This window comes from Halichoerus grypus, chromosome 4 (genome assembly GCF_964656455.1).
Source record: "Halichoerus grypus chromosome 4, mHalGry1.hap1.1, whole genome shotgun sequence".
NCBI classification, from domain to species: Eukaryota; Metazoa; Chordata; class Mammalia; order Carnivora; family Phocidae; genus Halichoerus; species Halichoerus grypus.
In genome coordinates, this window is record NC_135715.1 from 160,478,012 (window position 1) to 160,505,904 (window position 27,893).

A 27,893-nucleotide genomic window follows, 5' to 3' on the forward strand; every position below is an offset into this window, starting at 1 on the left:
TAATTTTTATATTGAAGTATAATTAACATACAATGTTATATTAGTTTCAGGTATATAATATACTGATTTGACAATTGTAAATATTACTCAATGCTCACCATGATAAGTGTAGTCACTTAATTTATGAAACTACAGATATGACTATCTATAAAGTTAGTTTAGGTAGCCAGAAAAGTAAACTTTATCATATTGCATTGAATCTATAATACCACTGATTACAAGAGGTACTATTATTTTATTTTATGCACTACTCAGAGAGAAAAAAATGCTACCCATTAAACTATGATATGCCATTAATAATTTCAAAAATATTAAAATGTGAAAAAATTTGCTTTGGGCCATTGAATCCTCTTTGAATATTGTAGAACATTTAAAAAAACCCCAAGATTTGTAAATACTACATCCTCATAGTTCTGCGAACACATTTGTTCAGTTTTTAATATTTTTGAAATTAGAGGTTTCTTACAATTGATATCAAAAGAAAGAGTAGCAAGCCAAGCTGTAGTTGCTCCTGGCTACTAGATGTGAATTCACAAAGATCTGTTTGTTGATCTTCTCCTAAGTTAATTGTGTACAATGACATAGTATTGGCACATAAAGCTACTGTAGGTACAAACTGAAAGACAAAAGAAAACCCAGGGTGATGGATCTTTTTCTTTCTTGGTTTCTTCCTTTTTTTTGGCAACACAAATATTTTTATTTTTGAACCAAACAAATTGCATCCATGGACCAAACCTGTAGTTTACAGAAATGTGACCAATACCCTCCTATGAAGTGACCATGGGCAAGTTACAAAACGATTGAAGCCTCACTTCCCTCAACTATAAATTGAAAAGATATAGTACCTACCCTACAGGGTTGTTGTTGACAGGATTAACTAAGACTTAAGCTCCTAGTCCACAATTAGCGTTCACTAATGGTAAGAATACTACCCCATCTACTACTGATAACAGCTAATACTTACTGGGTATTTGGTATGTTCTAGGATAGATTTCTGCATTAGGAAAGATTTCTCTCAGATGCCAAACATCTACCTTTCAAAAGTCTTCTGCCGACTTTCCAGGGATTCTGTTTAACTCTAGTTATATATATGTAATTCAGTAAGATGAATTAATGAAAACTGGAAAAAAATCTAAGTTTAAACAAATAGGAAGTTAAGAGCAAGCTACTTTTCCTCCATAGGTATTCAAGCTTATCATTTATCCTAAAGGCACCAAAACAGTTGAGATTATGAGCATGGGTTATAAGAAAGTGTCATCTGATGCTATGCACAACTGCCAATGACCGAACAGAGTCAAACAAATCTGACTTAGAACATGAAGATTTAGACTCAAACTTTGCCATACTAAAGAAGAAAGTAGTAAAGAATTTTATAGTTCAATGCAAGTTCCACTTTGAATATACTTAATTAAATGTAGCCTTCTCACTCTAAAAACTTTTATGAAGTCAATGATCTGTCTTACAAATAATGCTATAGGGCATTGTTACTGAATGAAAACTGACAGTTCCAGAACCTCCTTGGAATAGCACAGAACAATGCTGGAATATAGGTATGTGAATCTGGTATGTCAATGCCATAAAAATTATAGAATCAGTGCCACGATCTATGTTTCTTACTCTGAAACCTCTTCTGAGTTGCTCTGCTGATTCAGGAGTGTTTTGTCCTCTGTTTGCTGTAAACCAGACTCAAAAGGTTTTGCTGTCATGATGACACTTGAACGGTTGGACCCTGGAATGGGTAGCAGAGCTGGGAATGGGTTGGAGCGGCCCCGCGTGTCATTGGCAACTTTGACAGTATCAAATACCCGTTTTTGTTGGGCTCTGTCAAAAGAGAAGCATTCATTATTGCCACTGCCTACACTGGAGTGCTTTAGAAGAGACATGTATATGCAATTCATTAAAAATAAAGCCACCTTGACTAGCCTCTAAACTTTAGGAGAAATTATTAGAAAATAAACTTCAGAACAAGAGAGTACTCTTACAAATGTGAGCACTATGAAAAAAACACTGAATACTAAGCAGATTTGCAACTGAATCTCAAAATACCTATCACTTAGGACTGTGGCTTCCTTTTAATTCCATCCTAATGCTTGGGTAATAACACAGGTGATCTGTACTTACTTTTGCTTAAAGAGAGAAGATTCCTCATCCAAAGTCAACTTTTTACGCATGGTCCCCTCAATCTCAGCTGCCAGAGATTCCTAAGAAAAAGAGTTTGAGATTCCTATAATGATTATGTAAGAAGCCTGTTAGGAGAAATGAATTATCCTTAAATTAATTAACAGAGTCTCCAGAATCCAATACTTTTGGTGTTGGAATAAAAGAAAACACAAAAAATAGTCACAGGCCAAAATGCAAGGAAAAAAGAGACATTTTGGAAATATAACTTTTAACAAGAACCAACTTCTTTTTCATGATGTATTTTTACAGGAGAACAGTGGAAAAAACCAACATGATAAATAGAAAATATTACATATGGAGACACAAAAAACAAAAGGTCTGAAAGGCTATAAACCAAGATGCCAATAATGATTCTCTGGAGGTCAGGATTTGACGGTGTTTCACAATTTCTTTTTGTTTTGTTTAATTTCTAACTTTTCTATAATAAACATGTATAGCTTTTATAATGTAGAAAAATCATTAAAGGAAAAATAAGCAAGTTTCCCCTTTCCCTGGTCAGAGATGAGGATTCAACTAGCATGGCTGCCATGCTCAGTGAAGCTGAGCTGACAATGACTAGAACTGGAGATACTGGTGTGAACTCATGTTTTATATATATATATATATATATATATATATATATACACATAAATACATGTATGTATATATATATATAAATACATATATATGTATATATATGAACATAAATATGGATGGAAACACAGATATTGATGTGTTTGAGTGGGTGTATGTATGAACGCACATATATTTCCTAGCTCTATCTGCTGAGAGGGCCTAGACGTAATGACGCTCTAGTGGCAATGGATATACAGGACTCAGATCTTGAATTCTAAGTATCATTCCTCATTAAAACTAACCAGACCTCCCTGGAGAAATGGCTGATTCCAGGACTGGGACAGGAAAAGGCAAGATGAGTTTTAAGGAGATCCCACTGGCCATATCTGGAACAATTTAAGTATCATAATCAAAAACAGTAATAATGGATTATAATCCACTGACTAAAATAGGAGTCTAAGAGTCCATACGGACATAACAAAATGAACAAATGAATAAATAAATGAGGCAGAAATGGGGCACCTTGGTGGCTCAGTCGGTTGAGCGTCTGACTCTTGATTTTGGCTCAGGTCATGATCTCAGGGTTGTGAGATCGAGCCCTGTGTCAGGCTCCATGCTGGGTGTGTAGTCTGCTTAAGATTCTATGCCTCCCCGACCCAATAAATGAATGAATGAATGAATGAATGAATGAATGACACAGAAAGGCTCTGACAAAAGAATGTCAATTAATAAATGTCAAAAAAATGATGGAATTAGAAAATCACCTTTTGACAATCATCATAGTAATGACTGAGTCAGATATGAACCATCACTGCATGTTAAAACTAGTGGATAAATATTTGCTGAGAAAAACAGGATATTTAAATAGTCTCAAAGTATAGTATTTTCCCACAAAGAGTAACTTTGACCACTTGGCTAAGGTAGCATCTACCAATTTTCATCATTGTAAAGTTAATTTGTAACATTAATTTGATTAACTATCAATTAGCATTGATTAACTTTAGAGTGGGAAAAGTTGGCAGATACTACGTTAACCTAATGGTCAAAATTAATTAACATCATCAGTAATGAGATAAATAGACAATGTGAGCCTCCTATTACAGTGTACCGAGAAGAACATGGCATTATTTCTGCCAAAAATACATTGCCTGAATTTAATCATGAGGAAATATCAGATAAACCCAAACTGAGGACATTCTACAAAGGTCATGAAAGGCAAGCAGAGATAGAAGAACTATTCCAGTTGAAACAAGCAAATACAACATATCTTTCAAAGGACATTGTTGGGATCACTGGCAAAATTTAAATGGGCTCTGTGGATGAGATGGTAGTATTGTATATCAATGACAATTTCCTGATTTTGATGGTTGTAGTGTGGTTACATAGGAGAGTGTCCTTATTTTTAGTAGATACACAGTTAATCGAGTGTATCTGTAACTTACTGTGAAATGGTCCAGAAAAAAAATAAGAGAACGATACGGCAAATGTAGTAAAATGTTAAAAACTGAGGAATCTAGATGAAGGATATATGAGAGTTTTTGTACTTTTGTTGCAATGTTAGTCTCAGTTTAAAATTATTTCAAAATAAAAAGTTAAAAAACAAAAATCCTGCTCCCATATTCTTAAAAAAAATCTATTATAATTTATAGTTTGTTTTTAAAAAAACGTCACAGTATTGCTTATAAGTATTTATGAACTAGATTGTTAAAATAATTCTTTGAACCAACATTACAAATTTTGGCATAAACTCACAAGTTTTCATTAATTTAATACTATATATTGATGAATTAAACAAACATGAATCCTGCCCTCATGGCACTTACACTCTAACTGAAATTAAATATACCAAGAAACTCAAGATCTGTTGAAACGAAGTTTTAGAAGTTCAGAGTTCTATTTGAATAAGTAGCATGTAGCCTAGGGTAAGGATGACCCAAATTTAAGTAGCTCTATGGTACACAGACCTAAACCTAATTTCCTTAGGGTTCATCTCATATATTACAATAAACCTGGAAGGTTGTCTGTTAGAAGAAAGGCTGTAATAAATAAGAGTATTAAGATAGATGTAAATATTTAAATCAAGGCCTAAATCAATATATGAATTCCAGAAACAAGGACAAACCACATTATCTCTTCTCAAGATACTTTATACCACCAGAAACCATATCACTCTCAGAACAATCTAATCTTAAGCAAGTTTTCTTAAACAAGTAACATATTTCCCAGGAAAAACTCACCCCAGAAAAAGCTCCATATGACTGTGAGAAGTAAAGATGAGCAGCAGGGCCAGACCTACTTCGAAGTTCCTTTATTTCTTCTTGGGATTCATGTAACATTCCCAGACACTCCATATTCCTGTCTTGTAACTCATGCAGCTGAAAAAAAGGATGATAATTAGTGTACTTCATCACATTCTCAACATGACAATGGGGAAAATAAACCTCATTTGGATAAGTATTAATTTTATCCAGAGGGCTAGATAACTTTATGAATATAATTTCAATAGAAAAGCTCTAAAACAAACTAAGCAAGGAGAGTATATGTGTGTGTGTGTATATATATACTTCAAGTCACCAGAATTAGGGATGTTTTGGCTATCATAAACATGATTTCCTAAAAATATGAAATGTAGCTGAAATAACCATAACCGTGAATTCAATATTTAATGTTTCATATCCTTAAAATAAACTTATAGAGGGGGCCACCTGGGTGGCTCAGTCAGTTAAGCGTCTGCTTTTGACTCAGGTCAGGATCTGGGGGTCCTGGGATTGAGCCCCACGTTGGGCTCCCTGCTCAGCAGGGAGTCTGCTTCTCCCACTCCCCCTGCCCCCTGCCCCTCCCCCTGCTCGTGCTCCCTCTCTCTCTCAAATAAATAAAATCTTAACAAAAAACTTATAGAGGAAGAATAATAGCTATGGGTCAAGTTAGGTTTAGCATAATGTTAGATGTGCATACTTTTAAATGTCACTCTGAAGTCTGTAAATGACAAGATCAAGTCTACAAAGTACTATATATGTTGCCAGGGTCCTCAATCATCCCAAACAAGTAGTTTCTCCTCCCCTGTTTCAGAATCTTCTTTATAGTTAGGTACGCAAGCATGGTAAAAGAGTATATAATTTTCAGAGTACATTTTTTTTTTAGATTTTATTTATTTATTTGAGAGAGAGAGGGAGCACAAGCATTGGGGAGGGTCAGAGGCAGAGGGAGAAGCAGACTCCCCACCGAGCAGGGAGCCTTATGTGGGGCTGGATCCCAGGACCTTGGAATCATGACCTGAGCCAAAGGCAGACGCTCAACCGACTGAACCACCCAGGCACCCTTTTCAGAGTACATTTTAACTTCAAAAATTTCTTCAAGTGCAGTATGTGGACTGGATCATGCAGATTCTAAACCCTTACTGTAGAACTACTCTATCGGAAACTTTTGGGGATGGTGCTTGGGAATTTCATTTATAACTCATTTTGCCAGGTGATTCTTAGCGTATGCTAGGGGACCACTAAATTATATCTAATACATAAAATTTTTATAGATAAAAAGTAAAAGATTTTTGGTGTTTCTCCTGACATATCTGCAAAAACACTTATAAGAAATTATTTTAAAAACTGTTGGGTTGGGGGGGAAGAAAAAAAAAACGAAGAAAAAAAGGAAAAAAAAAGAAAAAAAAAAACTGTTGGGTTAAGGTAGACTGGTAAAAGGGTCACATATTCCTAAAGAATCTTACAAAAGACAAGGTTTTCTCTATTAATCAAGAAAGATGTTTTCATGTTATTAATTTTAGGGACAGAATCTTTAAATTGCTTTACTTCTTAGATCTCACAATTTAATCTTACTCTTTTGTTGTTATTTAAAATCTGGCAATCACCTTTAATCATTCTTAGTCATGAAAATGCAAGAAACTATTAATTCCCCCTCCCCCCCATATTACACAAGATAAAGGAAGATTTGATTACCTCCATTGTCAGCTGTCTTTGGGCATCTTTGGAAGCTTGTAGGTGAAGTCTCAGTTCCTCTTTCTCAATTACATGCTAACAACATATTAAAAGAGAAAAATGAGCCTTCCCATATAAAATATGGGCTACTCTCCCTTTTTTAAAGACATCTTAAGAGTGTCTCTCAGGGGTAAGGTCCAGAGGCCTATAAAAAGCTAACCTTTCAAAAGCCAAATAAGAGCAATAAAATGCGCAGAATACAAAATCTTAATTAAGGTGTTCAGAGGTCAATGAGCATGAGTCACTAATCCACATCACAGTTTTCTAAGGAAAATCTAACCCCACTTGAAAGAGAGAAATAGTAACTTGAAAGAAGTTATTCATATATTTCGTGACAGGGAAGGGCTATACCAGCAGTCAGACTAAAGCACTGTAAAGGGGTAGGGAGCATGTTTACTTTGCTTAATGTATCTAGCATCTAGCAGAGTGCATGTACTAGGCCAGGGCTTAACAAACATCTGTTGAATGAATGAATGAACCTACTTCTTTAACTTTGTGCTGAAGATCTACAATTTGAGACAAGAGAGAGGAGATCTCTTCTTGGTACCGAATCAGTTCATCACTCTTCCCAGATAATTCTTCAGTCATTCTGGACATCTGAGCATTTGTTTCACCTGGGAAACAAAAGAGAAATTTAAAAATTAATATAAATGTAGGGTAGGGGTTGGCAAACTATGTCCTGTAGGCTAAATCCTATTTTGTAACAAGCACTGGACTATATCACAAATAGATTTGTAACATAAATTTAAAAAATAAACCCAGATAATTGAGTAGAAGAAAATAAAGGTTCTTCTGAAATAAGCTAATGCTGAGAATTGAATAGGAGGCAATGAAGCTAAAAGAGGTGACTCGTAAAGGCAAGCAAGCTAAAAGTTTTGCCTCAATCTTTTTCTTTATGAAGGACAAGAAGGCTGGAAAGAGATAGGTGAATTATGTATGTTTCCAAGTACCAAGACATCATTTCATTTATGTCTTTGAGAACTCTTCAGGGACATCAATAATTTCCCACAAGCAACGAAAATTAAACTTAACAAATCTAACAAAGGAACATTTCCAAATGAAACAGTCACAATCTGTTAAAGCTATGAGATGCTTTTGTACAAGAGAGACTTTCCAGGATCCCTAGCAAACTGAGCAAGGCCTCAGAAGCAATCCCTAGAGCCTAGCATTCTTACATGCACATAAAATAGAACCTTTAGAATTCCACGGAGAAAGGAAATCTTGCATATAAAAACTCTGACATCAAACACAAGTGGCAAAACTATTTCTCAGTGTTATATAAAACTATTTTAAAATTCACAGAAGGTCTATAATATTTCAAAGGATGGCAATAAGGAGGCAGGAGGCTGGGATCTAAGCTCTTGGGCAAGTCATTTCCTCTTTTGTTTTTTAAGGCATAAGAGGTTCATAATGGAGTTCTGATGGAGAAGATTCAATTGACATTCTTTCTGGTTCTCTAACATTGTTATTCTAAGCTATCACATTCTGATGCCCACAGCCCAGATGAACTGGCATGATGTTTCATATCTTCTCTTTCAACATAAAAGGTTATATATTTATAGAGAAATTAGGTATCTTTCTCTAGTAAAGCCTTTTTCTAGCTGATTTATTTTTAAAAATATTTTTAATTAACAATATCATACCAAAATACATCCTGTTATAGACACATAGTTGGCACTTAATAAATACTCATTGAATGTTAAGTTTTATGCCATTATTTAAGCCCTGGCTCTGCCACTTATCAGTTTTCTAACTTTGGCAAATCATATTCTCTATATTGTCTACAGGACTATTTCCTTATTGACAAAACGAAAGCTTCAGTTCCTTTCACTCTAACATGCTATAACTGATAGAAGTCTAGGTCTTTCTTTAATGATGATGGCAATTTGAAATAAAGATATTTATTAAAAGTACATATGATGTTTTGTCTAGAGTTGTGGGCTCAATGTGATATTCCAAGATTTTCAGTAACTATTTAAAATTTTTTTTTTTAAAGATTTTATTTATTTATTTGACAGAGACAGAGACAGTGAGAGCAGGAACACAAGCAGGGGGAGTGGGAGAGGGAGAAGCAGGCTTCCCACTGAGCAGGGAGCCCGATGCGGGACTCGATCCCAGGACTCTGGGATCATGACCTGAGCCGAAGGCAGACATTTAATGACTGAGCCACCCAGGCGCCCTTAAAATTATTTCTTGTGGGGCGCCTGGGTGGCTCAGTCATTGGGCATCTGCCTTCGGCTCGGGTCATGATCCCAGAGTCCTTGGATCAAGCCCCACATTGGGCTTCCTGCTCCGCGGGGAGTCTGCTTCTCCCTCTGCCTGCCTCTTCCCCTTGCTTGTGTTTCCTATCTCGCTGTCTCTCTCTCTGTCAAATAAATAAATAAAATCTTTAAAATAAATAAATAAATAAAATTGTTTCTTGAGATGCCTCTACTGAAACCATTGATTTAATTTCTGAGTTGGTGATAGACCACCAAAGAATTGCCCAAGAACTATAAAATAAAATGTGTTAATACATACGAAGTTCTTTAACACAGTCATTGACAAGCTGTTGTTCCTTCTCTTCATAGGTAATAGTTTCTGTCTTTATGTGACAAGCCTTTGAGAAAAAAAAATCAGTCTGTGATAATATCTTCCAATGACTTTACAGTATTAACTTAAAAAACCTTTAATTCTCATTTGAAGGTGAAAGTTCACCAGTTGAAAAGGAAAAATAAAATCCAAAAAGCTTTATCTAAAATAAAGATATGGGACAGGATATGACAAACATCTCCCCCTCATTCCTCTCAGGGCCTTTGCACAAGCCTACTCATCCCCCTGGTGCCTCCCCTCCCACATACTTTTCTGCCTCGCTAATCCCTAGTCTCAGGTAAAATGTCACTTACTTAAGTAGGACTTTGATCCCCCGCCCCCCACCCCCCATTATACAAGTTCAGGAAACCCTGTAATTTTCCAACATAGTTCTTATCACAGTTGTAATTATTTAGTTATTTGTGTAAACTCCCTAAGATATATATTCCATGCTGTGGTTTTCTCTATTTCATCTATCAGCTTGCTATTATCTACTTGTCAATGAATGGGATCTAAGTGACAATGAAAGGCAAATACACATGCCTTGGCTATCACCCCCTAATTGGAATGTCAATAGCAAATCCTTAGTTATGTCCTATTTTACCTCAATGCTACATGGACCTGAATCTATGGCCTTCAAGGAAAAGGAAAGTGGGAATTAGTGGGAAAGTGGGAATGTACCTTGGATCGAAGAGCCATATTCTCCTCTTCCAGTTCCTTGAGTTTTTCTTGCAGCATGTCCAACTGCAGCAAACCTTGAGATAAGCTAAAGGACTCATTGAACCGGAGAGGTGTAGAACAACTGGAGTCAGTTTCACTCTCTTCAGAAGCAATAGAGACAATTCGAAGTAATTCATCTTTCTTGGACAGCTCATGCTGCAGTTGATTAACCTGCACATCAAAGGGCTTGATTTATAAGATGGTCTTTCTTTTGCATTATTTCCATGTAATACTGCTTTTAATTCATGGAACAACTGTTTCTTACCATAAAATAAAATCATAAAATCAGTTGCTAGATTTTACTGACTAAAGTTTTAAAAAGAGAATAACAAATTTCAGATACTTCCTAAGATATAATGTTAAGAGTGTTAACTCAACCAATATAGCTTTTTCTGTACTAGATGAAAAGCCAATTCTTATATTCTATATAATAGGAATGTAGGAAGAAAATTTAACATAAGATAATGATACATTCACACTTAAAAACAAAACAAAACTGAAGAACCTTCAAAGTGTCAGAATAGACCCCTCCTTCAAAGTCTCATCCTAAATAAAGGCTTATACTTTTAAGCTTTTAAGTATAACTCTGCATGACTTCCTAACTTTAGTTTTAGAAAATAAATATTTCCAACACAAAGGTTCAAATGTTATTAAACATAATGCATTTATAAAATATAAATGAAACCAGATAATAACAAATTACAGGAAGTTTTAAACGCAACCATTCAAGTTAATAATAAATCAGTTCTCACTAAAAAATATTTATTGCATGAAATAAATTTCTTTACCTTTTCCTTCTGTTTGGGTTTTTGAATAAAGATACCTCATTTGGGTATCTATAATTTAGGGTTATTTTTTCAAAATAAATTTAAGATAAGATCACACAGAAAGTCTACATAAAGGGATGAAGGAAAAGCGTTAGAATCTAAGCAGGGTGCCTTATGTTTGGTAGATCCTGAACATAGGCTTTTATACCGACTAAGGTGGAGTCCCATGAGCACTCCTCTGTACAATAACATTTCATTTCTCTACTGGTTAGTTCAATGGCTGCCAACAAAGTCAACATGTGCTGGTGTTATTTACCTACCTATTGTTAACACTTCAGGGGCACCCAGAAAAATAAATTTCTTCATTGCCCAAGAAGTAATTATTTCATGCTACAAATACTTGATCAAAGACTTACTTGATCAAAGGCTTGTCCCAGTTGCTCCTCCAGGGCTTCATTCTGCTCAGACAAGACATGGTTCCGTTTTAAGAGAGCTTGTCCAATTCGAGCAGCTAGCTCCAGATCACGATCTCTCTGTTAAAATACCAAACACATCTTTTGAGAACAAACAAAATTAAATGGTAGTTTAGAAATTCTTCAGTTTCCCTAAACTCAAAAGCAATGTCCTAGAAAGCATCAAGATTCATTTTAATGTTCAGATATCACAAATAAACACAGGGCCTGACACACGGGTGGTGTTTAATATATGTTGGTCAAATGGATGGCCACCATAGTTATAAAGGGGGTATTTCTTTTCAAGTGAGATTTTTTGATCACCCTATTAATTGAATCAAACAACCCAACCTTTAAACTTATGATTTGGGGGAATTAAAAAATCAACAGGGTCTTTAAAAAACGAAGATAGGGCCTGGCACACAGTGAAAGCCCAACAAATATTTGTTGCATGCATTTGCCTATTATGCATGGTAATGATACAGTACGTGTGTTGAAAACAGTTCCAATTAAGGCAAAGTTTCTATGTATTCAGAGCCAGAGGCTTAAAGGAAAGCATAATCAAGAGCCCTACTGTCAATTGCTGCAAAAATGATAATGTGAGATAAAAGAGGAGATAGAAGACTAGAAGTTTTGAGGCTACAGGTTCTGCTAAAGCATAAAGGAGTCTAAAGAAGTCAGTGGTAATGATGCAAGGAGGCCTATAGAAAAGCCAAGCAAAGCAAGAGTTACTCCTACGTAGATGGTGATACTTAGCAAGCATGTAGGAATCCCACCTATGTGGTGGTGGTGGTGATTGTATTCTGTAGGATGAAAACTGTCAATATACATCTAGCTGCCTTATATACAAGCATGGATTCCACTTATATTAATCACTGTAAATAAAATTAAGCTTCTATCCTTACATATGAAAACAGGTAGATGAATTATCTCCAAATTTTCAAGGCCCACTCTCCTCATTTTCAATATAGGCTAAGTGGCATACACAACATCATTCTAGGGAGCTGCGGGGAGAGGGGAGAAGGGTAGTTCAAAGAGAAAGACAGTTTCTATAAGATCAACTGAAGTTGACGTATAAGGAGATACCTCTAAGAATGCCAACTGGAAGAGATACACTGCACATATTAAAAATGTCATGGACAAACTGAGCTGAAATAATAGTCCAAACCGAAAGTAAAGAAAGGAAGATGCTGCAAACTGCTGGTATTGATTTGCAATGGAGCTGCTTCTTGAATGGGTAAATCTGCTCCAGGGTAACAGCAAGGATTTATTAAACAAAACAAAACAACACTTTTCTTTTTTTAACATAGCTTTTCTAGGATAGGGAAGCTAGCACCATTATAACGACAACAACAAAAATTAAACCCTCTGCAACTTCCTAACAATAAACTTCAGGAGCCATTCTATTTTGGAATGCCAGTTGGTATGCCGGTCCACTTATAACAACCTTATACAAAATAACCCAGAACAAAGACATCACTGTTTTTCATTTGATCTGCAAACTTGATAGATTTTAAATAACTGTCAAGTTTTAGTCCTGGAGAAAGAAAAGATACATTCTTACCTCTGCCAGGAGGTGTGTAACCATGTCGATATCATTGTAAGTTTTGGTCATCTGCTCCACCCTGTCTGTGCCTAGAACTAAGACAGTTAAAAACAACTGTTTATAGTATTTAGAAATAAAGTTTTAAATATTCATAAGAGTTGAAAGATAACAACAACAAACCCAGGCTTTTACGAAATGCCATTCAGGAGAATAAAAATATATGTGAAAGAAGAAAAGAAATGCTTATGTATTAGACACCCGAGAAATGGACCAATTATTACAAACAAAATGTACATCATACAATGAATTAAGAAAGTTATCAAATGATCATAAGGCAGCCACTTCCTGACTATCTCCTCCTCCCTCAGTAAGATCAGAACTTTAGTCCACTCACACTAGAGACTGTGGGCCTGAAGAATGCATTAAATCACCGATTGTTTTATGCCCTAATCTCAATTAAAGTTCCTGAGGGGCAAGTTAGTGAGGGGAAATATATTTAATTAGAATTCTGTTGTGATTATCTTCAATATCTGTGATCACCTATCATGTGAGCTAATACCAATAAACAAGGAATAGGACTTGTAGGACCTTCTGTAACTCTGTTACGAAGCATAATTAAAAACTCTTTATGAAAATCTCTACCATATCTAGGCCTCTGCTATAAGATAAACTGTATATTATACTATTATTTGCATAATTTAAGTCCAGGATTTCTGCATTAAATTCAGGAACTGTCAGGGCATTGAATAATATAGCTCCAAAGAGAAAGACAAGTATGACCCCAGTGATTCCACAGTCACAATAAGCAATACCCTTTTAAGCTAATGATGCATCCTAAAAGAGGGATCTTTTGACTTTGGAGTGCATTACATGAAACAGATCTGTGTTTGACTGAGACTGATTTTATAATTAGTTTGCTGTGAAGTGTGGAAAAATAAGAGGCTTTAGAAGCAGAAAAGCTGAACTCACGCTATCTGAGTGAACTTAACACTTCTGAAATTCACCTTCCTTCTTTACAATATGTAGGTGATAACACTCATCTCACAGGGTCATTAGGAGGATGAAACAGGATCATTTAATGAGCGGTATTAATCTACTGCTAAGTGTCATACAAGTGTGTATAATTACTACTCTTTAAACACAGCTGGTATGTATGAAATAGCACTGATTTAAAATTCTCTGTAAATAATGCACTGTGTTGGCAGCAGATACTATGATTTAAGTCACTTGTAGTTCCTTAGTCCCATCTTCTCCTTGAGGTTGCCCAAAAGACACCATGGGACATGTTTACTTTTTTTTTTTTTAAAGATTTTATTTATTTATTAGAGAGAGAGCACAAGCGGGGGGAGCGGTAGAGGGAGAAGCATGCTCCCAGCTGAGCAGGGAGCCTGATACGCGGCTCGATCCCAGGACCCTGGGATCATGACCCAAGCCAAAGGCAGATGCTTAACCGACTGAGCCAACCAGGCACCCCAGGACATGTTTTACTGTTATTTGAGCTTTTTATTTTCCTTTCTGGTAAAACTGCTTAAAATGAATCTGGGAATTACCTAGAACTTAATTATTAATGACATCTTATTCCTAGCTAAAAGTAAAACAAAGTGCTGGATTAATAGTAATAGGAGATAGAAAACTAAAAAGATCTGGATAGAAACAATTTTACCCCAAAAGGATCTATATTTATAAGTAGAAAAACTGGCTCCATAATTTAACCACAGGGATAAGAGAAACAGGCCTTTGGGCCAAAGGAATCTTCATAATTTACTTCCAGTGTGAGGTCTCCACTATTTCTGGCCTCAATAATGAGACAAAAAATCAAATCATATCTATGTTCTAAATTAATTACAGGAAACCAGCCAATGGTTACAAACCTAAATGCAGCCTAGGGTGGTGGGTCTCATCTCTAGAGTCTAGTTTAATTGATTTGAAGAAGCCCCAGGGCACACGCAGTAAGTAAAAGATGCCCAGGTGTTCGGACATGGAGCTAGCAATGAAAACTGCCAATTCAGAAGTAACACTTGAAGCAAGAACCAGGAATCCTAGAGACTCCGTTAAAAACAGTTTTTATAAAACTAACTGAAACAATATATGATATAGTTTATATTACATGATTGACCAGAGTTGAAGGTGAAGTGGTAAATTTATTTTGAAGTAAAACCAGTAAGTTAAGGCTATAATAAAGAGCTTAGCTACAAGTCACGCATGAAGAAAGAGGAAGAGAAAATAAAGGACACAGTAAGACAGAAAAGAGATGTTTAGAATAAAACATGTTTTAGGGAGGAGAAACTAATAATAGGATAATAATGAGGTGATAACAACTTCCATCTCACAAGGTCATAAAAAAAACTTGGGTCCGCTCATTCTCAGTAATGGGCTCTTTGCACCATGCTGCTGTTCCTGTCACAGTGCCACCAAGATCAGAAGGCCTTCATCTGATGAAATAACCAGTATCCATCTGTGAATGCAGGTTATCAAAACACAGATCCCAATTTTGTTTTAAAATTGTGAGCATATCTTCTACATATGGATACAGAAGAGAGGCTGGAAGGATACACATTAAAATGTTATAGTGGTTATCTCTGGGTAGGGATTAGGCTGATCTCTTGTTTTCTTTTTAATCTTTTACTAATTTTCCAGGAAGAATAAATGTTATCTTTGCAATCAAAAAACAGCAGCTCTCGTTCAGAGAGCAAAAATGAATTTTCAAATGCTTAAACATTTTTACAGAACAATTTTGCAAGTTGGTTTTCAAAGGTTGTTAATTAATGTTCAACATTTTTGGTGTAAGATTTGGAGAATCTTATGTTCCTGAAAAAATATGGGGGGGGGATATACTTAAGTACTTTACCAATTCTTACTTTAAGTTCTAATTCTGCATAATTTCACATCGACCACTCAACCTCACATTTTTTGAGGATGGGAAGGGCCAATGTTAATCCATTTTGACATCTCTGTAATTTATATGAGACGGTGCTTGATAGTTCTCTCATTTTTTTTAAATTTTATTTTAGGGGCACCTGGGTGGCTCAGTCGTTAAGCATCTGCCTTCGGTTCAGGTCATGATCCCAGGGTCCTGGGATCGAGCCCCGCATCGTGCTCCCTGCTCAGCTGGGAGCCTGCTTCTCCCTCTCCCACTCCCCCTGCTTGTGTTCCCTCTCTCACTGTGTCTCTCTCTGTCAAATAAATAAATAAAATCTTGGGGCGCCTGGGTGGCTCAGTTGGTTAAGCGACTGCCTTCGGCTCAGGTCATGATCCTGGAGTCCCTGGATCGAGTCCCGCATCGGGCTCCCTGCTCAGCGAGGAGCCTGCTTCTCCCTCTAACCCTCCCCCCTCTCATGTACTCTCTCTCTCAAATAAATAAATAAATCTTTAAAAAAAAAAAAAAATTTATTTTATTATGTTATGTTAATCACCATACATTACATCATTAGTTTTTGATGTAGTGTTCCATGATTCATTGTTTGCGTATAACACCCAGTGCTCCATTCAATACGTGCCCTCTTTAATACCCATCACCAGGCTAACCCATCCCCTCACCCCCCTCCCCTCTAGAACCCTCAGATTGTTTCTCAGAGTCCATAGTCTCTCATGGTTCGTCTCCCCCTCCGATTCCCCCCTTCATTTTTCCCTTCCTACTATCTTCTTCTTTTTTTTAACATACAATGTATTATTTGTTTCAGAGGTACAGGTCTGTGATTCAACAGTCCTACACAATTCACAGCGCTCACCATAGCACATACCCTCCCCAGTGTCTGTCACCCCATCTCTCCCACCCCCCACCACTCCAACAACCCTCAGTTTGTTTCCTGAGATTGAGAATTCCTCATATCAGTGAGATCTAGAGTTTTTACCACAATTACTGAAATTTAAGAAGACTTCTAATCTCTCCAACCCTCTCGCAGCAAAAAATCAAAAACAAGCAACAAAAAACAGAAATGAAAGACAAACCACCCACGTGGCATAGTCAAAGCCGCAAGAGCTCCTGGTAACTACAGACAGGTCTTCTGGTTTTAATCCCAAAGAAGTGACCACTGCTCTTGCTGCTAGAATATGGAGAACGTTTCTGCAATACAAAAAACTGCCTTCAAAAGCACTGAGAACAAAAAGAAGGTGTCTGATGATATATACCATCTAGGACAGCCTTTCTCAACAGGGTTCCAGGGGAGAATTAAGCCCTACATATAATGATTTGAGTGAGACAATTTTCTCAATTCTCCCACAGATAATACTCAATAGGTGTCTTGGGGCATATGACTTAATTATTTTGTGGAATTGGTTGAGAGGAAATATAAATATGCTAATCTCCATGATCTGACTTATGGTTACTGCTTCCTGAACATTATCAGTTATATTTCTTTTCCTGCCAGTATAGATTAATAATTTTGGAAGGCAGACCTTGAGGAAAAGTCTAAGCAGAAGTAATTATTTCTACAACTGTATTTCTCTACAAAATTGTACACCCTCCCTAATTCCTTAAACTCTCCAATGAACATCACTATGAAATGGCCATATAGCTTTGGTTGACAATGCTTTGTACTGGTGGTTCTCAGATCTTAGTGTGCATCAGTACACTCAGGAGGACTTGTTAAAACACAAACTGCTGTGCTCCACTTCCAGAATTTCTGATTCTGTAGATCTGGGACAGGGGCCCAAGAATTTGCATTTCTAACAAGTTCCCAAGTGATGTTGAGCTCCTAACTAAAACTTATAAGACTAATCATTTCCCCCTAACCCTTTTTTCTTATGCATTATTATGCAAGGTGACCCCTTATGCCCAAATAAAAAATATCCTGAAAGGCAGATGAGGTTTCTTTCTATTTTTAGCCTTTCCACGAACAAATGGTACTTTCTGTTATGATGTGCTATGACTGCACTGCCCACCCACAGCTCACTCTGGGTCTCTCAGTAAAATTAAGGAAATCCTGAAATGACTTGTTCTGCATGCAAAATACTCTTTGAGTATCTTAAATTTTATATATGGCAGGGACTAGGATGGAATTATTTTTTTGGACCCACCCATTGCTCTCAAGTGTTCTATTTTAAAAGTAAACAATCTCTTTCTGGTTTGGTGGGGCCTTCTGAGAACATCCAGTCTCCTTTCATCCACTTGAGGAAGGCTCCCAACCCAAAACTCTGCCCATGCTTCCTTCCAAATTTATTTTTCTTCTCACAACCGTTCCAACTTCTTTGTGTTACAAAAGAGAGAAAGTGCCTCGCCTGCGCCACCTCTTTTCATTAGTTGTTAAAATTCATTTTAAGGAGCAGGAGTATCTACTGGTATGTGAGGGAAGTAGGGATAAGAAGAGGCTGAAGTTGTACCAGGGAGCTAAACCCTAGGATGGCCTGTGAGGGTACATAATAATTATTCACAACCACAGATCTTGACATCTCAAAGGGACAGAAAACTGTTGGAAAGGCTCAGAGAATGTTTTGTATCTTGGCTTTTTAAAACATTGATCAATTTGCTAAATAAAGTAAATCACTTATCTTTTACACTCTTAAGATGCAAATTCAAAATGAAGTTTACTTATATTTGAGTGAACTGTTAACCCAAAGAATTGATATCTTTAAAATAACAGTGAAATTGAGGTATAATACAGAGATAAAGTATTAGTGGACCAATGATAATCCTAGCTTATTTGCTTCATGATCTTAAGTATATCATATATAGTTCAATTTTCAAATTGTTGAAATGAAAATAGTACCTTTAGACTAAAGGACTAGGATAGTTTTCTGGACCCTGGAAGTATGGATCTGTAACATCCTATTAATCTTAAGTTTTAAGTTGCTCTCTTGAACATTATGATTTGCTTTGTATGGGGTCCTGAAAACCAAGTATTTTAGAATTTGATTATCATTTATTTTCCAAAGAAGTTTATTTTTATTTAAATTCTTCCTAAAAGTAACTCCATGAAATTATGATCTAAGACAGATTTCTAGCTACAGTTCCATCCTCTAGTGGCATATATGACAAAGAAGTAAACTAAGGGGCACTTTCTGTGCTACTTTATCAAAATAATGACAGAAACTAAACTTATCCTGATGAAATTTCAATGTGAAGTTTCTTCTCACAAATCTAAAAATGCATGGGACAAAGACAGATGGAAATAAAAAACAAGCACTTCTCAGAAAATCTCAAGCAAGCAACTTCTCAAACTTGAAAGTTAAGAAAACCTTAAGAGCTTTAATTTAATATTCAGCTACTTACAAGAATTATTGAGGAAGAAACAGTTTTATTTAAGTCCCTTGATATTCTAATTCAAGTTTAAACGTTTACAATTTTTTTTTCCTGAGCAGTAAGTAACCTGGTTCTAGGAAAACTACCATTAGAAGTTAATGATTACTATGAAAATTAGTATTTCACAACAATCACTAAAGACACTGAAGCACTCACTGGGAAAATGTCTAGGAACTGATGCAATGTCATATCTAACTCAAATGAGAAGAATTTTACAAACATATCAATGTTGAACTTACAGACTTTTATATATCGTAATAGCTACTATGCACACGACATTTTTATAGTGAATGAATAAAAAAAAGTCAGCTCAGCCTGAAGCAGATGTTTGGAATGAGGTCAAAAGCGAAAAGGTCTCCATAGTTTAATTATTAAAACTACTTATGTATCCCAAAACCATGCTTCTTAATGACTGACCTCGTTCCTGTGACAGTGTTTAACAGAAAGTATAAAGTAAGATAGCTGATGGCTCAGGATATCAAACTACTGGGATAATAAATGTTTTGAGATATAAAGGATATTAAAATTTTAAATTAAAATTTCAACTACTTTTTTTTAAGTTCCTTTCTCTACTCAGTTTGAGGAAAGTATCAAATAAAAGAAAGGAGAAATGGAAACATCTGAGTATTGCTTGTAACCCCAGACACTCAGAGTCATAAGAATGACAAACTCGCATTCAGACATAACACAGAATCATCTCTTTCTGTTGTGAAATCAGTTTGAGTTAAAGTAGGTACACAATTAACAATGCCTAGGGATGCCAAATGTTTTAAAAGTCAACACCAAGATACTTATGATCTTTATTTCAATGGACAAACTCTAAAAGGGTAAAAAAATACTCACTCATATAATGGAAAGTCTCTTCAGCAAGGACGGGAGAGAGGGCATCAGACGCATGCTGCTGCTGGTGTGGGGACTGAGTCCAGTCTTGATTTTCATACAGAAAGAGAGAGTCTACTCTTAGCTTATACTGGGGTAGCTGTTCTTCCAGCAGACTCACCAGCTCAACTTCAGGGAGATCCTCATTGGAGCAGACATCTAAAAAGGAGATTCCATGTAAATGAAGCCAATATATTCCAATTTACTAGGCTACAGAGAAAACATCAGTGAAATTAGTTTGCAAAGTAGGATAACCAAAGAAACACTAGCCAGGATAATTTCTCCAGTGATTTTTATTAATATATGTTGGTACTATAATTGGTCTTTCTCTAGGTTTCTTTAATATGAAAACTTCTATGTAAAAATAATACCATGAATTTTAATTACACCCTATTTAAAAATATATTGCTTGGTGAATATAACTATGTTTTTAAAAACTAAAATGAATTTGAACAAATTTCTTATTTCCTCCTTATCAGTCTCTTCAGTGTTGCTTAAAAGAGAGCTGATCTCAAATAACATATATGCTTGGGGGAAAAAGGCAACACAAAACAATGAGCAGAAAATAGCTAGTTCAAAAGGAATAAAATGACATGTTCTTTAATAACAAAATTTGAACGCTGTGGGAGGATTCTTCAAAATTTGGAAAAATTACATTTCAGTATATTCTTACAGTAGCTAGATATCAAAAAATTAACATTTATTGGTTAAATGTTAACTAGTAATGTTAACATTTCAGCACCGTGTTCCAGCACAAGTACTGGAATAAGTACTTCATCATTTTTATTTTGAAAGATGTGGTACATATGAAGTCCTGAATACCCTTCACATCATACTCTCACCTACACACCTCTAGCTACCTTCTGCATACATCTCTGAACACACTTGGCTTCTCTGCCTTTATGTGTTTGCTCTTGGCTTCCTGTTCCAAATACTGCCCCCCATTTAACACTTCCCAAATTTAGCAGTTTACAGAAAAAGTAAATTTATCCCTTTTAACATGCTTAAAATAGAGAAAATACAGGATGTCATATCAACCCTCACACTTTATAAAGAGATCTGGTATTTCCTTTGTGGGTGGTATAAAGAAACATATCCTTACCCTGGCAAAGAACAACAAAGTTCATTTTAAGAAAGCATATTTTAAAAGAGTAAATTTCTACTACTTGACCTTAACAATGACATTTTAATAAATCAAATACGAGTAAACTGACAAGATCACATACCCCTCTTTACCTAGGACAAGCAGTGGCTTCATAATCACAAAGATGAGTTACATAATCACAGAGATAAGGTACATTAAAAATTTTAAATAGTTCTAAAGAAGCTCTCAACCCTTAGCAGGTCTTTTTAAAAGCCCTAAAAATACAACCAAATTTTATTACTACAAATTCCATGCGATCATCCAAATTTGTCCTGCCATAAATATATCACATACAGATTGTCAGTTTAATACTTGAAAGAAAAGAAGTTGACTATAAACACATGCCGAGCTATAAACAGGCTTGTGGGCAATTCAGGAAATGAAGAACAAAATTTAACATTCATTAAAAGAACTTTTATTCCCTATAAACTTTTATTTTATTTTATTTTAGAGGACAGCTCTTTCATTTTAATTGCTTAGCAAATCTTTAGTGTAAATGACATTTTAAAATCTTTACTGCAATTCCTTTTCTGTCACCTCCTCTTCACCCCACAACATATTTAACAAAATCGCTAACCATCTAAATTAGAAATTGTCTTTTAATACACATTAATGAAATTCTGTGAAAATTCAAGGTTACCAATTCCCTACTTCCAAAAGGTACTTTTAAAAATGCGTATACAATCAAGGTTTAGTAGATTAAATATCCTTGACTCGCTCCCTCTATTTGCTTCTGTATTTCTTTCTTTCTTTTTTTTTTTTTTAAAGATTTTATGTATTTATTTGACAGAGAGAGACAGCGGGAGAGGGAACACAAGCAGGGGGAGTGGGAGAGGGAGAAGCAGGCCTCCTGCCCAGCAGGGATCACGACCTAAGGCAGACGCTTAAGACTGAGCCACCCATCTTAAAAAAAAAAAAAAAAAAAAAAAAAGACTGAGCCACCCAGGAACCCCTCCTTCTGTATTTCTGATAATGTACTATTTACTACTCTCCTGATTATCCAGTCTTAACAACCCTCTTGCTAACATTTTATCTTCCAAATGTCCCCTCCATATGCCCACTTTTTTTTAGCCACGTTGTGGCCATTTAGATTCAAGGACTCCTTTTGTTTCTCTTGAAGAGCCTCAAAACTGGTCTGCCCTCTTACACTCAAATTTTCCTCCATATCTTCATATCCACATTATGTCACTCTCCTACACAGGCTAAAAGAGGTCTGAATCTCATCTAGCCATTGGAGAAAAACCTTACGAACAGTTGGGATAATCAGTAAAGATCTTAGAAAGGCCATGCTTACTCTTAGTAGGATTAAATTAATGCTAGAATAAAGCATACTACAGTATGATCTAAAGTGTGATCTAGAGGCTCACCAAACAAAAATTAAAAACAAGCCTCAAAAGGATGGACCTTATTAGAAAGTAACTTAAGGACCCATCAGAACAAATTTTAACAGTCTTCCAAGGAAGACAACAAAATCTAAACATCTAACAATGTAACATTCAAAATAGCATTTGATAAAAGATTATTAGATATGCAAAGAATAAGCAAATTGTAATCCATTACCAGTTGAAAAATGAGTCAATAGAAACAGGCCCAGTAATGACAAAGGTGATAAAATTCGTAAACAATTTAAAAACAGCTATTATTAATACGCTCAAAGATTTAAAAGGAAAATATAAACTTGATGAAAAGAGAAACAGAAGCTATATCAATCTTTATAAAACCCAAGTAGAACTAAAGTATAATATCTAAATTGAAAAACTCATTGGATAACATTAACAGATTAGACATTCTCCAGAAGAAAAAAACAGTAATAGATTTGAAGGCATAGTAATGGAAACTATCTAAAATGAAGCATAAAGAAAAAAAAAAAACTGGGGAAAAAATGAACAGATCATTAGTGATTTCTGTCATAGTATCAAACTGTCTAACATACATGCAATTGGAGTCACAGAAGAGGAGAAAGGCAGAGCAGAAAGAATATTTGAAGAAATAACGGCTGAAATCTTGCAAATTTAATTAAAACTATAAATCCGTAGTTCAAAGAAGCTCAACTCTAAGCAGAATAACACAAAGAAAATCCAAAGAGAAAAATCTTTTTTTTTTTTTTTTTAAAGATTTTATTTATTTATTTGACAGTGAGAGAGGGAACACAAGCAGGGGGAGTGGGAAAGGGAGAAGCAGGCTTCCCGCTGAGCAGGGAGCCCAATGTGGGGCTCAATCCCAGGACCCTGGGATCATGACCCGAGCCGAAGGCAGACACTTAACGACTGAGCCACCCAGGCGCCCCCCAAAGAGAAAATCTTAAAAGCAGAGAGAGAGAAAAAAGGACACATTACATTTGAGGGAACAAAGACAAGAATAATCTCATCAGAAGCAAGGCAAAGTGGATGACAAGAGATGCCACTGAAGTGCATAGTCAACTCAGAATTCTGTACCAGTGAAAACACCTTTCATAAAAGGTGTAACAAAGACTTTCTTCAGACAAGCATAAAAGTGCAACTATTCATTGCCAGCTGACCTATATTACAAGAAATGTTAAACTTCCGGAAAAAAGATACAAAATGCAAAGTTCAATCTACAAAAAGAAGTAAAAACTGACAAAACTGGCAAATCTGTATGTAACTATATAAAACTTTTATTCTCATTTAATTTATAATTGACTGTTTAAAGTAAAAATAACAATTAATTATGTATATAACATGTAGATGTAAAAGACACAGCAACAATAATACATAGGATGATGAGGGAAACAGAAGATTACTGTTGTAAGGATGTCACTTTATGAAATAGTATAATGTTATTTGAGGATGTACTGCAATAAGTTAAAAATGCATATTGCAAACACAGAGCAACCACCTAGAAAAATGAGTTATACCTACGAAGTCAATAGTGGAATTAAAATGGAATCCTAAACAAAACAAAACAAAACAAAACAAAAATCTAAAACTCAGTTCAAAAGAGTGAAGGAATGGGGGAAAAACAAAGAACCACTAAGTGGAACAAAGAGAAAACAAATGATAGTACAGAGTCTACTGACTCAACCAAACTGATAATTATATTAAATGCAAATCGTCTAAACACCCCAAGTATAAAGTAGAGATCGTCAAACTGAATTAAAAAAAAACAACGATCTAACCATAAGCTCTCTATAGGAGATGTTCTTTAAATATTCAGGTAAGTTAAAAATAAAAGGATGAAAAATGCTATCATACTAATTCTACACCAACTCTTTTGAAAAATAGAGGCAGGAATATTTTACAACTCATTTTATGAGGCCGGCATTACCGCAATACCAAAATCAAACAGACTTGCAAAAAAAAAAAAGTACAAACCAATAGTTTTCATGAATGGGACACATACACACAAAACATTAATAAATCAAATCCACAATCTATCAGAAGGATAACATATCAAGACCAAGTGTGGGTTTTCCCCACAAGGTTGGCTTAAAAATTCAAAAACAGAAAAAATTAAAAATCAACAGAATTCACATTTAACAGATTAAGAAAGAAAAACCATCTCAGTAATGGAGAACAGGCATTTGACAAAATTCAGCACCCATTCATGACAAAAACCTCTTATCCAACTGGGAGAAGAAAAACAATTCTCCAATTTGAAAAAGGCCATTCTAAAGAAAATTAATGGTGAGACTGTAACTTTTCTCTAATATTGGAAATATGGCAAGGATGTTTATTCTCATCACTTTTATTAAAAAATATACTGAGATCCTGTACTATTCAAGAAGGCAAGGAAAAGAAATAAAACACATCCAGAATGAAAAGGAACATGCAAACTGTCTCCATTTGTACACAACATTATGGTTTACGTAGGGAATTCTAAGGAATCTATAAGAAAGTTAATAAAACTAAGCTGGGCTACCCAGGTGGCTCAGTCAGTTAAGCATCTGACTCTTGATTTTGGCTCAGGTCATGATCTCAGGGTCATGAGATCGAGCCCCACACTGGGCTCTGTGCTAAACATGGAGACTTCTTAAGATTCTCTCTCTCTCTCCCTCTGCCCCTCCCCTAACCCCCCCCCCACTGGCGTGTTCTCTCTCTCTCTCTAAAAAAAAATTTTTTTTAAATAAAAAAATAAAACTAAGTAAAGCAAAGTTGCAGAATACAAGGTCAATATATAATCAATTTCATTTTTATACACCAGCAGTAAACACCTGGAGAATGAAATGAAATAAAAAATGCCATTTACAGTAGCAGAAATAAATACAATTTTTAAGATTAAATTAAATAAAATGTGTAAGACCTGTAAAATAAAAACTATAAAATACTGTTAAAAGAAATTAAATAAGACCTAAATAAATGGAGAAATATATCGTGTTCATGGACTGGAAGACTAAATTGTCTTAAGATGTCAATTCTCTGGAGTCTATGTAATTTACCATTCAATTGGAAATTGACAAGCTGACTCATCTTTATGTAAAGATGTGAAAGACCTTGAATGGCCAAAATAATTTTTGGAAAAAGAAAAAAGAGCAAAGAGAGTTTATACTACCTGATTTCAAGATTTACTGGAGTTACAGAAATCAAGACAATGTCGTATTTATGTAAAGACAGACTTAAGGATTAAAGGAACACAGTGAAGCATCCAGAAATAGAACCACACATGCATATGCAAGTGATTTTTCAATGAAATTACCAAGACAGTAATTACCAAGATAGGGTGAAAGACAGTGTTTTCAATAAGTGGTATAGAAACAACTAAACATTCAACTGAGAAAAAAAATTTGGACCCTAACCTCATTCCATATGCAAAATTAAGTATAAAATGGACCACTCACCTAAATGCTAAAACAAAAACTATAAAACTTTTAAAGAAAACAAAGGAGGGTGCCTGGGTGGCTCAGTTGGTTGAGTGTCTGCCTTCAGCTCAGGTCATGTACTCAGGGTCCTGGGATCGAGCCCTGTGTGGGGCTCCCTGCTCAGCGGGGAGCCTGCTTAGACTTCTCTCTCCATTCCCTCTGCCCTCCCCCTGCTCATGTTCTCTCTCTCTTACTCTCTCTCTCAAATAAATAAATAAAATCTCAGGGTCCTGGGATCAAGCCCCGCCATCTGTCGGGCTCCCTCCTCAGCAGGGGGTCTGCTTCTCCTTCTCCCTCTGTGCCCTCTCACTCTTTCAAGAAATAAATAAAAAATCTTTATTAAAAAAATAAATAAAAGAGAACAAAGGAGAATATCTTTGTGATCTTGAAGTATGTGAAGATTTTTTAGACACAACACAAAAAACTTTAAACTATTATGAAAGCAAAAAATTGAAAACTAGACTCCACCAAAATGTAAAACTTTTGCTCTTCAAAAAGCATTATTAAGAAGATGAAAAGGCAGGAGCCCCTGGCTGGCTCAGTCGGTAGAGCATAGGACTCAGGGTTGTGAGTTGGAGCTCTACACTGGGTGTGGAGATTACTTAAAAACAACAACAAAGATGAAAAGGCAAGCAGATATGGGAGAAAATATCTGCAACCCATTTATCTAACAAAGGATTTACATCTAGGATATATAATAAATACATTTACAATTCAATGTAAGAAAAACTTTATAATTAGCAAATGATTTGAATAGACAATTCAAAATAAGATCTTGAAATGGCCAAATAAGCACATGAATAGATGCTCAACATCATTAGTCATCAGGGAAAAATAAACCCACAAAGAGATACCAGGACGTACCTACTAGAATGGCTTCAATCAAAAACACTGACATTACCAAGTGTTGGTGCTGTAGAATAGAGGTCAGCAGAGCAGGCTCTAGCCTGCTGCCTCTGCCTGATTTTGTAAATCAAGTTTTACTGGACCACAATCACATTTGTTCTTTTATATATTGTCTATGGCTGTTTTTCTGCTACAACAGCAGAGTTGAGTAGTTGGCACTTCAGCAATAAAAATGACTGAACTACTGATACATACCATAATGTGAATAAATCTCAAAAACATTTTGCTGTACAAAAAAGCCAGACATGAAAGACACAGATTAATTTATATGAAATTCTAGAACAAGCAAATTTTATCTATGGTGACAGAGAGTGGATCAATGGTTGCCAGGGGCCAGTGGTTGAGAGAGGGGGGCTCTGGGTACAAGGGAACTTTTGGGGGCACAATAAAAATGTTCTACAACTTGACTGTACTAGTGGTTACATGAGTGTATTATGTATTTGTGAAAACCAAACTGTGCACTTAAAATGGACACATTTTATTGTATCTTAATAAAGAGGTTACAATAAAGCTGAATAAAAAATGGAAAAAACTTTGGGTTTGGATGGATTTCAGAATTTTTTGGAGTTTTAGAAAAGTAATGCTATGTGTGTACTGTATGATATATAACAACTCCAACTGGTTTTGTAGCAGCACCCCATATTTAAATACATTAATACATTGTCAGCAAACAAATATTCACACTAAGTGAAATAAGTCTAGAAATAGCTACAAAGGTCAGGTTTTGTGCACCAATGAATTTTAGAACCAAAGTTTAGAAATAACTTTGGGTGTTCAGAGTTTTTTTGACTTGGTGTTACAGATAAGGGCTTACGGGCCTATAGTTGTTTGAATAACCTATATGTCCTGAGAGCTTCTTAAGTGTCACAAACTGTTGTCAGGTGTTTGCAGGGTATATAAAAAAGCAACTCTGTCCTTGTGGAAGATATGAATAGAAAGACAAGAAGGGAAGGTAAGTATGAAGCAGGTCCAGCTGACCAGGGCTCACATGGTACAGAAGAATCCGACATAGACAACATATAACACACAACGCAGATTTGGTAATTCAGTAGGAGACCAGGAGAAGGAAAGATTAATTCGGTTGGTCTTTCAGGAGATCAGGCTGGAAAGTGAGGCCAGGATTTCATCA

General features: G+C 35.6%; 1 protein-coding gene across 3 annotated transcripts in view; it reads right to left on the minus strand.

Moving 5' to 3' along the window:
* The window catches only part of TRAK2 (trafficking kinesin protein 2), a 66,745-nt gene that overhangs the window by 10,991 nt on the left and 27,861 nt on the right, over positions 1 to 27,893 (minus strand). For all 3 annotated transcript variants that reach the window (XM_036098597.2, XM_078071191.1, XM_078071192.1), the window contains 10 exons: positions 19,863 to 20,057; positions 12,800 to 12,876; positions 11,200 to 11,316; positions 9,978 to 10,187; positions 9,246 to 9,324; positions 7,209 to 7,339; positions 6,687 to 6,761; positions 4,974 to 5,111; positions 2,122 to 2,201; positions 1,618 to 1,821 (listed from right to left, as the gene is read on the minus strand). In XM_036098597.2, the coding sequence (XP_035954490.1) occupies positions 1,618 to 1,821; positions 2,122 to 2,201; positions 4,974 to 5,111; positions 6,687 to 6,761; positions 7,209 to 7,339; positions 9,246 to 9,324; positions 9,978 to 10,187; positions 11,200 to 11,316; positions 12,800 to 12,876; positions 19,863 to 20,057 (1,306 nt within the window). The remainder of the gene's footprint in view (positions 1 to 1,617; positions 1,822 to 2,121; positions 2,202 to 4,973; positions 5,112 to 6,686; positions 6,762 to 7,208; positions 7,340 to 9,245; positions 9,325 to 9,977; positions 10,188 to 11,199; positions 11,317 to 12,799; positions 12,877 to 19,862; positions 20,058 to 27,893) is intronic.